At 48.2% G+C, this 12,387-nt stretch overlaps 1 protein-coding gene across 4 annotated transcripts in view; it reads right to left on the bottom strand.

The window, feature by feature from the left end:
• GREB1 (growth regulating estrogen receptor binding 1) overlaps window positions 1-12,387 on the bottom strand; it is a 71,935-nt gene that overhangs the window by 24,094 nt on the left and 35,454 nt on the right. For 2 of the 4 annotated variants that reach the window (XM_088026162.1, XM_028099472.2), the window contains exons 17-20: window positions 5,154-5,493; window positions 4,002-4,117; window positions 2,232-2,431; window positions 629-718 (exon numbers count right to left, since the gene is read on the bottom strand). In XM_088026162.1, coding sequence (XP_087882288.1) covers window positions 629-718; window positions 2,232-2,431; window positions 4,002-4,117; window positions 5,154-5,493 — 746 coding nt within the window. Of the gene's footprint in view, window positions 1-616; window positions 738-2,217; window positions 2,432-4,001; window positions 4,118-5,153; window positions 5,494-12,387 lie in introns of all 4 variants that reach the window. The other 2 variants (XM_088026161.1, XM_028099471.2) reach the window with 2 other exon arrangements.

The raw sequence follows: 12,387 nt of genomic DNA, 5'->3' as shown, positions 1-12,387 counted from the left end.
TCACGCTATCACACGGCTGACGAGGAACCATGAACTCCCTGAGAGCGGGTCTGTAGCTCATCTATCTTTCTGCCCGACTCAGATACCAAGTCGGTTCTCGGTAATGGCTGCACAGGAAGACCGCAGTGCTGTTTCATGTGGGCCAGTCCTGACTGCTCCCAGACACCAAGCATCCCTTAGGCAGAGACTGGGCATTTTACCCACATTTCCCTGCAGTCTGGGTCTGGGGCTCAGGGACCACCTGCTACCTTTTGTTGCTTTTCCCCCAGGGAATCGGTGTCCACTTCTCTCTGCCTTTAGACTCAATAAGAACACCTGACCCCAGCCCCTCTCCTCCCCCAAGGCACAATGATTCCCTAAACCAACACCTGCCTGGGACACAGCAAGGGGACACTGCCCAGCACAGGCCACCGAGGGAGACAGGGTCCATGATCTTCTCCCAGGAATTCTGAGGTCCTGCCCAAACTCCTCATGTCCCAGACCCCAATCCAGAATCACAACCTCTAAGAAGCTCCAGTTCTTCAAAGATTCAAAGATTCTTCAAAGATCTCAATAAAGATCTCTTTTCATTCTCTGAAATCTCAAAAGAAACATCCAGATGTGCACTGTTTCCCACCTGGAGACTTACTGGATGCTTTAGAGGAGAGGGACGAAGACACCGAATCGTGGGAGCAGGACCTCTCCCTCTTCACCGGGCTCCTCTTCTCCGAAGTGGAGCCTGTTTCAAGACACACATGCTGAAAATGCCTCATAATCATCTCGTATGTTCACCCAGCACTTCAGAGTTTGCAAAGTGTGTTCATACCTAGCATCCATCCATCCATGCATTCATCCATCCGTCCACGCATCCATCTATCCATGCATCCATCCATCCATCATCCATGCATCCATCCACCCATCCATGCATCCATCCATCCATCCATGCATCCATCCATCCATCCATCCATCCATCCATGCATCCATCCATCCATCCATCCATGCATCCATCCATCCATCCATCCATGCATCCATCCATCCATGCATCCATGCATCCATCCATCCACCCACCCAGCTACCATCTTGCAGGCGTCTGCCTCTGACAGAGCCCCGAGGAGACAGATGGGAGGTGACACAGGCCAATCAGGCATTCATGGCTCATGGGGGCTCCTTCTCACGAGCCACAGCTACAGGTGTAAGGAGCGCAGAGAGAGACCTGGGAGCCTGAAGGCCAGGCTCCCGCCAGGCACAGAAAGGCAAGAGCAGGTGACTTTCTGGAAGGAGTGACCCGACCTGAGCCCTGAAGGGCCAGCAGGGGTTTCTAAGTGAAGCACAAAGGAGGGGGAGCTCGAAGCCACGGGAGAGCCTCCGTGTGGCCCAGAGGTGATAAGAGCAGAGCACAGCCAGGGAAGCCCGATGAGCTGAATATGACTAACAGCATGGGGTACGGTGTGAGAAGCAGTGAGACTAGAGAGGTAGGCTGTAAAATGCCAGGAATGCGGATTCATCCCACGGGCAACAGGGAGATTGAGGCATCTTAATGTCAGGGTCACAATGACGTTTGTGCAAGGTCACTACAGCTCCAGCAGAGTCTGTCCCGGGGGCCTTTCCGTCTGTCTTACAGGTGAGCAATCTGAGGCCAGTAAAGGAAGCACGACGTGTCGCAAGTCACACAGCCAGCAGATGCAGCAGGAAGAGAAACCGGGTCTTCCAACCCTGCATCACACCCCACAAACGCTTCCCATGTTTTTATAAACAGCTTTGTCTTTATTCTTGCTGCACTGTTGACAACAGTCAGATGCCTTGCATTGCTCTGATTTATGTGTCCTATTAAAATATAGTGTTGGGTTTTCATGTCTTGGAATGAAACTGGCCTTTTCTCATCAATCTCCATAATAAACCCAACCTGTTGGTTCACACAGAGGAAATACGCGAGCAAAGCTTATATGGGGCAGTAAAGCCACTGACTAGTCAAAACAGAGTAGGAAATGGAGTCCTGAGAAATCGCAACTTTCCTTCCTATTCTCTAAGAATTCTAGAGCTAGGAAGAACCAATCGGGATTTCCATTTTCTCATACCACCAAAACGGGGAGGGGGGGGGCAAAATCTGAATGCCACCAGGGATGTGCCATCTCCTGCAAAGACATATCTAGATAGCGCTCATCGGAGCTGCTGCCCATGAGACGGGCCCCAGGGCCACACAAGGGCAGGCTGCCCCCAAGATGAGCAGGCGAGGTGGACCTGCCACCCCTCACCTTCCGTCACCGGCTCCTCATCCTCATTGTCTGTGCTGCTCAGCTTTTCCGCGTCGCTCTCTAAGGGCTCGTGCCGGGCCCCCTTCTCCAAAGGAACCTCATTGCTCACGAAGTAAGCAGCCAGGCCCAGCTCCTGTTCCAGGGCTGTTCTCACCAAGCAGGAGGAGTTTATCAGACGCAGGTCGCAGTACCTCAGAGACCTGGAGGGATCGAGAAGGTAGCTACTGAGTGTCTTCTACAATGAGGCATCACTCCCAGCGCTGGGGGGAATGGGGATCGGGACCAGCCCCCTGCCACCTCTTTAGGGCCCTAGGTCTTGTGCAAACGGAAAAGTAGATCGCAGTACAGTGAGCCCTTGGCAACCAAGTCAGTTTAACAGTAAGTCTCCTGGGGCACCTGCTATGGATTCAGCCCTGTCCTGCATGTCATTGAGAGAGCATTTTCAGGCCAGAAGAAAAGCAGACTTGAACCCCAACTCTGCTACTTCTTAGGGCCAGAGCTGGGCAACCTCTTGCAGGCTCAGATTTTCATCTAAAAGATGAGAATTAATATTAATAGCCATCTACGTGCACTGTTTGAAGACTATATGCAGTCAGTGGACATTTAATTATTCAACCAGCACTTAAAATGTGCCAGGACTGTGCTAGATGCTACGGACAGGGTGACAATCAAGTCACCTTTACCCGGCCTGCGAGGACGCCGTGTGCAGTAGTCCTCGTGTAAGTGTGGGGTCGCCCAGGGGAAGGATCCCCGGCTTTGGAGTTGGGCAGCCTAGAGTCCATGGTCCACCAGGCTTAATCTGTGTAAGTCCCATTTCTTCACTGCTCAAAGGGGACACTGAAATATTACCTTCCCCCAGGGTGAGAGCAGTGAGAGTAAAATGAAATACAGCACATGAGAAGAATCCAGTACAGTGCCAGCACATGACAGGAACCCGATAAATGTCAGTTCTTACTCTTTCGTTATACCCGGAAAGATGTGCATGGCCACCTGCTCTTCTCCATGGTATTAAGTAAATCTTTAGGAGCCAACCTGTTGCCACCCATTCAAGCAGCTGCCTTACTGGAGGCCCAGTGACCTTCTGTCCTGAGTGTCTACCTGTCCGTGTGACAGCCTAGCGACCCCAGGAGACACAAGCCCCCTCAGTGTCTCCTGGGGTCGCTAGGCTGTCACACGGACAGGTAGACACTCAGGACAGAAGGTCACTTCTCCGTGGCTGTGGTCTCCAAAGGAACACAGCCTTTGAGACAGTCAGCTGTGTGTGCGGAAACGAGCTCTTCCTAAGGGGCATCAGCTGCCTCCCCACTTCCCAGAACACCTCCTACACCGGGAGGGCCCCGCTCTCCCAGCAGCGAGATACCAGAAGTGGAGCCTTGACCCCCAAGATGATCAGATACTTTCCTACACAGAACAGCCATCCCCAATGCACATACATGGTGATCCTCACGGGAGAAACTGAGGGAGGCATCAAACCCTCACCCCAGCGGGAAGACCTCCACCCACCGGGCCCAGCCACAGCCATCCCACCCCCCGTGAGCCCAAATGGTGCCTATCTGAGAATTATGGAATGCTGCCCAGACCTCAAGACACGTTTCACTGCCATAGGCTGGAAAACTGTCATGATGAATGCACAACTCTATGATGACTCTGAATATAAAGACTCCACCTGCCACTGGGCACTGGAAGCCTGGCCCGACCACCCCCCAGAGCTGTGGGTACAGGCAGCTGGCTCTCCAAAGACCCCGGGGCCACACAGCCCCTTCCCCTCACCTCGGTAAGGACTCCCCATGAGGATCCATCCCACTGAAGATCAGGATGCACGGCAGGCCCTCCAACTCCAGGTAGGTCTGAGGCCTCCACTCCGCGTCCTCAATTTTCTGCCACATCTGCGGATAATTAAAAAGCAATAAGGCGGCGAGACTCCTTACTTTCAGACTAGCCCAGCTCTGACAGATCGATGGTGTCCTCCTCGTGACTGAAAGCGTTTCGTGAAAAGGACAGATAAGCACATCGTCTGCTTCACGGCTGCATTCCCAGCCACACTGCCCGGCACGTGTTAGCCATCTGCGGAATATCTGCTGCCTGATCCTTGGGAAGAAAAGTGCATATCCTCAATTGTGTCTAACCTTTTTACTGTGCCTTCTCAGCCACGCCTCTCCCTCATAGCTCCTGCTCACCTCTTCTCTCAGGATTCTTTGCAACCCTCCTGCTTTTTCCTTCACCTCTCTGTGGGTTCAGTGAGAAGCTGGGGGCCAGGCACTGTGCTAGTATGGGGGGGCCTGAGGGCTATGGGGGTGGTCCCCGCCCTCCACCGCCTGGAGAAAGAGCCAGGGGACAGGCAGGGAGCACCGCACCAGCCCCGCCCCCTGTGCGGAGGAGAACCTGGGGGCAGGGAGGGGCAGCTTCCCGAAAGAGGAAAAGACAGGAGCTGAGTTCTACAGGCCACTGGCTAAACCAAGGAGGAGGAGAAAAGCACTCCCAGGAAGAATGAAAGGCACGCTGCAGCCCAGAAGTTTAAAAGAGCAAGACAGGGGGCGCCTGGGTGGCTCAGTCGGTTAAGCGTCTTCCTTCGGCTCGGGGCATGGTCTCAGGGTCCTGGGAGCGAGCCCCCCGCATCGCATCGGGCTCCCTGCTCCGCGGGGAGTCTGCTTCTCCCTCCGCCCCTCCCCCTACTCATGCTCACTCGCTCTTTCTTTCTCTCAAATAAATAAAATCTTTAAAAAAGAAAAAGAGCAAGACAATGCATTGGGGGAGGGGGCAACATTTATAAATAGTTTAGTACTGCAGATAGGGACAGGGCAAGAGAGGCAGCCAGAGGGGTGGCCAAGCGTGGAGGGGGCCCGAGGTGTTTATCGCCACGCCATCACCCCTCCCCCCTACTCTCCCAGGCACCTTCCACCCCTCCCTGCCCCCAGCGCCCACCTTGAGCTGCTTCACGAAGTGCTTCCCGACAGTGATGCCAGAGCTGGGGTTGCCCAGGATGATCTCGAAGTGCTCCTCCAGGGCCAGGCGCGCCCGCACGTGGGCTAGCCGCTCGTAGGCCACGGCCGCGAGTGGCGAGCAGGGCACCCGCAGCAGGACCATGAGCCCGTGGCCGCAGGGGCACTGTTTGGGGGAGTTGATGAGGTTCTGGGTGATCTCCAGCGTCTCCACCGACGTGTAGTCCTTCATCTGCGAGAGGCCGCTCACAGCCATCATGGCGGCCGCGTAGTGCTGCACGAGAACAAAGGTCCTGATCACCGCGCTGTGCAGGCGGGGGAACCTGCAACAAACAGAGACACGGAGCCGTGACCGGGCTGCTGGCCACCTCCAGGACGCCCGGAGCGCTCCGGGAGGAGGAGCAGGGCATGCGCCCAGCAAACGAGGGTCCCAACACAGCCCCCCGACGCGGGCACGGCAACCCCCTGGGGGCATCCAGGTTGTGTTTCCTTTCGAAGCTGGTTGTTTCAAACCTGAAAGGGAAGCCTTCCTTAGAAGTCAAATCAAAAACTGCTCTGTTACTTCCAGCTAGGAAAGAAGCACATAGGTTTGCTGTTTTCTCTCTGCTTTCCAGCACCTGGTGCATGGTAGCGGCTCAATAAATATTTGTGCAATGAACGAAGAGAGGAGTGAATGAAACAAATGATTGTTTTGTCTCTCATCAGCTTAATTTGTAGAGTAATCTGCCCCCAGTTCCCACTGAAAACAGAACCACTAGCGATCAGCACGTAAGCGCAATGATCACATTCCCCAGATTGAGGGCGACCATCCTGAAGGCACGTCTCTGCATCTGTTTCAAGGACAATGAGTAATCAGAAATGTAACTAGATGTGATTTGACAGATGAATTACAAATCAGAACATACTCAGTCAAATCAAGAACCCCAGTTTGGGCTTCAGAAACTGTTACCATCTGTGTTTCCACACAAAAGTGGTGACCCCGCCAAGACCACATGCCCTGCAAGCACTCTTCTGACCCACGCATCAGAAACAGATCTGGAGGCCAGCCCTGGAGGCCACCACATTTCTCTGTAGGAACAAACTGACATCTGCTTTACACATGATGCTCTTGTGGGTTTATTTCGCTGGAATGTATCCCCTGACACAGTGGCTTTTTGGGGCAAAGATAAAAAAGTTTCTTGATCTACAAAGATTGGCCCCTTACCATGGCCATGCCACCCTGACAGTTCTATCAGGGCAATCAGTCACCTTCCACAGAGTTTCTGAGGTCTCCTCTTACCTACTATTCTCCTCCTTTCCTTCGTTCTTTGTCCTTAGCATTTCAACTACATCATGGATTCTATAAGTTGGAGAGCTGGCTTGCTGTCTCAGGAAGGCATGACTGATCTGCAGATTCTGGCACAAAGGGGACTCAGCAGTCCAAGGACTGCTTTGCCCTGCCCCTGGAGCACTGGCCAAATAGTGCCCAAGAAGAAAAGAAGAGAGCAGGGTGGAAAACGCATGGTCTCCCCTGTCCTACAGTACTGCCCCCACTGCGGTGGCCCCTTGTCACCCTGAGCAAGGTGGAATGAAGGGGGATGAAGAAGGGCAGGATGTCATTTGGGAGGAAGCATACTTTCTCCCAATCTCTGATATGGTGGGAAGTGCCTGCATTCAACTCTGTTCAAAGGACAAGGAGAGTCAGAACAGGAACCATATTTATCCATCTGAAATGACAAAAAAACTGGACAAATATATGAAACAAGAGTGTTTCAAGACATTGGGCATCAGGAAGTGAAAGACAGTGATCCTTAGAAATGGAAAAATTGGAGGAGCCCCCAGCTTCTTCCTTGAAAAAGTTTCTGGAATGTGCTCAGGAAAGGGAAACCCAGGCAGAGCATCAGCGGTCTCCCTGACGAGGAAAGGCACTGGAGTCCAGGGAAATCGAGTAGCAAGAGTTCACAGCGGAAAGCACCAGAGAGGAATAAGGTGCACAAACAGAGAACTCAGGAGAGCTACACAGTGTCCCCCAAGTCATCAGTTGAGTAGCGATCAGTGCATATAGGTGAGGAAACTACTCAAGGCCAAGAAAGAAATCATCCAAGAGAATTAAAGGGAACAATGCCTCAAGGTCACACAGGGTTTAAAATAATTCCTGTTCCCATTACCAGCATGGAAGACCTCAGAATTCGTGGAACATCATAGAATATTTAGAGGGTTTTGCCTTAGTAGTGGGACAGCCCTGTACTAAATACTGCTCTGGTCCTGTCTAACAAAGCTCAAAGCTTAAAGCAAGACCTGAAAGGATTAAACCATCTCCAAGTAACTTAACTATATCCCAGAACAAAGCTGAAGATTCATAGGAAAACAAATACATCCAGCCCCAACAAGGTGAAATTTACAATGTCTGGAATCCTCTCAAAAATTACCAGATATTTAAAGAAGAAAATAAAACCCATGATAAGGAGGGAGAAAAATCAATCAATAGAAAGTGACTCAGAAATAACACAAATGATAGAATTAGTAGATAAGAACATTAAAACAATTATTGTAACTATATTCCATACATTTAAGAAACTACAGGAAAGATTAAGAATGGTAAGTGGAAATATAAAAAAGACTCAAATTCTAGAGATCAAAGCTAAAAAGCCTGAGAGAGAAGATGAACTGGACCCTGAATTCCCAAGGAAGCTACCATCTTGGTCTTTGGACTTGCCCTGCCCTGCCAGCATTAATAGATACATTCAGGGATGGGTACCTGACCCAGGACAGGTCATCAATCTTTTCTTGGAATTTTTCAAACAATGTTTAAAACAATCAGTCTCCCTCTAGAAGCTGAAGACTGTGTAACTCAGCAGCAACGAGGAGTGATGTTTTCATGGAAAAAGCCAGTGCAATGAGATACAATACAGCCAACACAAAGAGAGGTACCAAAGACAAGACAACACAGTCATAGCAGCGTTTTAATACCTAAGTTGCTCCTGAAACCAGCTGCATCTCTGACATTCTGTGGTTTATTTATTCAACCTCTCCTTTTATTTCATGACTCACTACATTTCTCTCCTTTTCTTAAGGTAGTTCAAGTTGAGTTTCTGTCACTTGCAAGGTAGAATCCTGATTAATAAACAAATACAAGTAAGTGTTTATCATCAATTCATCAATGTGAATATACATTCATGCATGTGCTACCTGAAATTGTCTCTCTTCTTTTCTTAGAAGACAACTTCTTCTCTTAGGAGAAAAATTTCTTCTTGTCATATAAGACTCCTTTGCTTTTATAAAAAAAATATAAACAAACAAACTGGATATGACTGACAGCAGGAAAAAAAGATTAGTAAATGTGAAAACATAGCAATAGAAACTATCTACAATGAAACAAAGGGAAACAAAACAATGACTATAGCATCAGAGAGTTATGGAACAACTTCAAGCAGCTTAATGTATGTGTTATTGGATTACTCTAAAAGAGAGGAGGAGAACGTAGAAAATATATTTGAAGAAATAATGACTGAATTTTTCCTCAAACGTAATGAAAATTCAATTAACTTAAGTACAAGAAACATGAAGAAAATTATACCAAATCCTATCTTAAATTGCTTAAAACCAGTAACAAATTAAAATATTTTTTAAAGCAGCCTGGTCAGGGGATGGAAGGAGCTGGGAGGGGAGGGCACATTACAGAGAGAAACAAAGGTGAGGATGGTGGCAGATTTTGTTTGAAACAGTGCAAGTCAGAAGACGGTAGAGCAACATCTTTAATGTACTGAAAGAAAAAACTACCTAAATTTTATACCTAGGGAAAATATCTTTCAAAAATGAGTAAAAATAAAGACACACAAAAGCTTAAAGAATGCATCACCAGCAGACCTTCCCTACAGATGTTGAAAAAAAGTCCTTCAGAAAGGATAACAAAACCAGATAAATCCACACAAAGAAATGACGAGCACTGGAAGTAGTAACTATGTGCATAAATATAAAATATGTTTTTAAAAATTATTATTATTTAAATATCTGTAAAAGATAATTGACTATCTAAAGCAAAAGTAACTTATTGTGGAGTTTATAACGTATTTAAGTAAAATGTATGAGCCTGTGAGGTGAGAAATAGATATACTATTGTAAGATCCTTATCCACAAAATGGTATAATATCACTCGAAAGTAGAAAGTAGGTTAAAAATATATACCGTAAAGTCTACAGCAACACCTAAAAGAACATATGAGTTACAGCTAATGAGCAAGTGGTGGAGAGAATGAAATCATAAATGCTCAGTTCATCCAAAAGAAGACAGAAAAAGGGAGTCCACAGAACAGATGAAACAAATAGAAAAATTGTAAGATGGCAGATTTAAACACAACCACATCAATAATTACATTAAATGTAAATGGTCTAAACACCTCAATTAAAAGTCACAGACTGTCAGATGCAATAAATAAATAAGACCCCACTATAAGCTGGAAAACAGCTTTAAATATAGACACAAATGGGTTAAAAGTAAAAATACGGAAAATTATAAACTATGCTAACACTAATCAAATGAAAGCTGGAGTAGCTATATTAATTTCAGAAAAAGTAGATTTTAGAACAAAGAATAATATTCTTTGGGTCATTTCATAATGATAAAGGAGTCAATTCATCAAGAGACACTTCACCAAAGATGACATACAAATGACAAATAAACACATGAAAAGATGCTCAACATCATCAGTCGCTGGAGAAATGAGTGAACTATTGATATATACTGTATAATTTCATTTATATAAAACACCAGAAAAATGCAAATAGCCTACAGTGAGAAAGGGAAAGGAAGGAATAACTACCAAGGGGTAGGAGGAAACTCTTGTTCATTATCTTAATTGTGGTGAAGGTTTTGCCAGTGTTTACATATGTCAAAACTCACCAAATTGAACACTTTAAATATCTGCAGTTTACTGAATGTCAGTTATTCCTCACTAAAGCTATTGTTTAAAAAAAAAAAAGAACTACTGTGTGGGAGGCAGGGACTAGCCCAGCTCCAAACAATATGCCTAGCCCTAAGCCTTTGTGGTTGGCCCTATAGGAAGCTCCACAGAAAACATATTGGAATAAAATTGGGAGTTGTTAAATGTCTAAATCTCAGTAAGTTTGTGATCTTGCAAGCGGACTTCCCAGCCATATGCTAGGGTCTGTGTGCAACACAAGGCAAATCAACAGGCTGGCCATGCACATGGTGGCAAGAGGCAGTAACCACTGTGTTCTTACCTTTAGTGCCCTCTGTCCAAGCTGCCTGTTTCAAGAGATTTCCAGACAGAGGATTCCTGGGAAAGGCAGCACGGCACAGTGGAAAGAACATCAAACCTGGCTATAATCCAGGTTGCCACAAATAGGATATGTGACCTTGGCCAAATCACTTCCCCTCTCTGGGCCTCAATTCCCACAATTACAAGACGGGGTGGGGTGGTCGGGTTCAATGATTCCTAGGCAGTCCTATGAGTCTCCAGGACTCAACATTCCAGAGTTTTCTATCCTATTCTCACTTAGTGAAATGGAAATCTTAATCTCTGCGCAACACTCCCGGTTCAGCAGAGGGGGAGAGGGGCGAGAAAGGAAGAGGGCAGTGGTGAGGATGGTGACAGCGGTGATGGTGGGGACAAAGCTGTGTTGGTGGTGGCTGCAGCTGCCGTGAGCAGGTAACGTGCACCAGGTATGCTCTTAATGTTTCGTATGTATTAGGGGCGCCTGCGTGGCTCGGATGGTTAAGTGTCTGCCTTTGGCCTCAGGTCATGATCTCCAGGGTCCTGGGATCGAGCCCCACGTCGGGCTACCAGTTCATCAGGGAGCCTGCTTCTCCCTCTGCCTCTGCCTCTCCCCCTGCTTGTGCTCTCTCCGCCTCTCTCTCTCTCAAATGAATAAATAAAATCTTTAAAAAAAAATGTTTTGTATGTATTAATTCACTTAATCCTCATAACATCCCCGTCTGGTAGACATTATTGTCCCCGCAGAGGAATGAGAAACGTTCCTAAAGTCTCCTAGCTGGTAAGTGACAGACCCAGGACTTGAACCCAGGAAACGTGATTCTGGAGCCTGACCTCCCAGCACACAGCTATTCCTGAGTCTGCACATGTTCCCATTTCATCAAACTCTCATGAGAAGCCACTAGAAAAGTAGATTTGTTCATAGGTGAAGGTACGGAAGTTCAGATGGGTTCAGTGATTTGCCAAAGGTTAAAACTCATGTTTTCCTAAGTGTAAAGCCAGAAGGTATGGTCCCGCGGTCAGTCTGGCCTTCTGGCCATGAGACCTTGCTCCATATGGCTTGGTCGTTCTACTATTTTGGAGTCAAGTGACAAGAATTACATCTGGCTTCACTACAAACCCCCCATGTGACCTAGGACAGGGGACCGAACTTAAGTCCGTTCCTTCCTCTGCCACACAGGGATAACAGTACCTATTCCACTGTGCTGCCATGAGGATGTTTTAGGCAATAAACATCGAGTACTGGGCCCAAAGTGACAGCTCACCAAGCACCCAACAGAAGCTGCTGCGTGAGGAGAGCAGGGCAGAGAGGCAGAGGCAGAGGCAGGGCTCCTTCCCTGAGCAAGCGTATGAGCGCCCAGCTGCCCACGTGTGAGGTGAAGAGTGGATTAAGTCCACCAGCATCCCCGCACTGAAAGGGATTTAGCTTCTCAAAGGGCATTCTGGGGAACACTGATCCCAGAGCACACACCGGAGATGCCGCACATTCGAGCCTCCTCCTCGGGACTGACGGCATGCGTGGCAACAGAAGGCTCGGAGAACTCTCGTGGAAAAGCAAACCTTAAACGTAAGGTTTCTCAAACACATTTGACCATGGAACCCCTTTTGGCCTAAGAGATATTTGCATCCAGCCCAAGCAGTATAGCTTGGAACACAGCTTGAGAAGCCCACGTCTAATTTAATCCCTTCGTTGGCACAAGAGAACAGGGCGCCATGAGGGAAGGTGACAGAGCCCATGGCAGAACCACTCATTCTGTTTTGCAGTAGCCAGTCTGTAAACTTTGCCTGGCTTTATGGCGTATGAACTGGGTGATGATGGTAATCACTTAACCTCCCGGGCCTCGGTTTCCTCATCTGAGAAATGGCAACATTAAAATCTACCTCAGCGGTCTGCTATGACATGGGTCGGAGGGCGAGCTGTAGAGTCAGGCTGATGCCGGGTTCATGGCCAGTTCTGTCACTGGCCAGATGTGGGGCCCGGGAAGTCATGGGGGTCTCTGGGAGC

The sequence above is a fragment of the Eumetopias jubatus genome, unplaced genomic scaffold (assembly GCF_037043125.1).
Source record: "Eumetopias jubatus isolate StellerSeaLion01/CBP00866 unplaced genomic scaffold, mEumJub1_p1.0 scaffold_9, whole genome shotgun sequence".
Classification (NCBI taxonomy): Eukaryota; Metazoa; Chordata; class Mammalia; order Carnivora; family Otariidae; genus Eumetopias; species Eumetopias jubatus.
The sequence above is the reverse complement of the archived record's forward strand: the minus strand, read 5'-3'. Positions and strand labels throughout refer to the sequence as shown.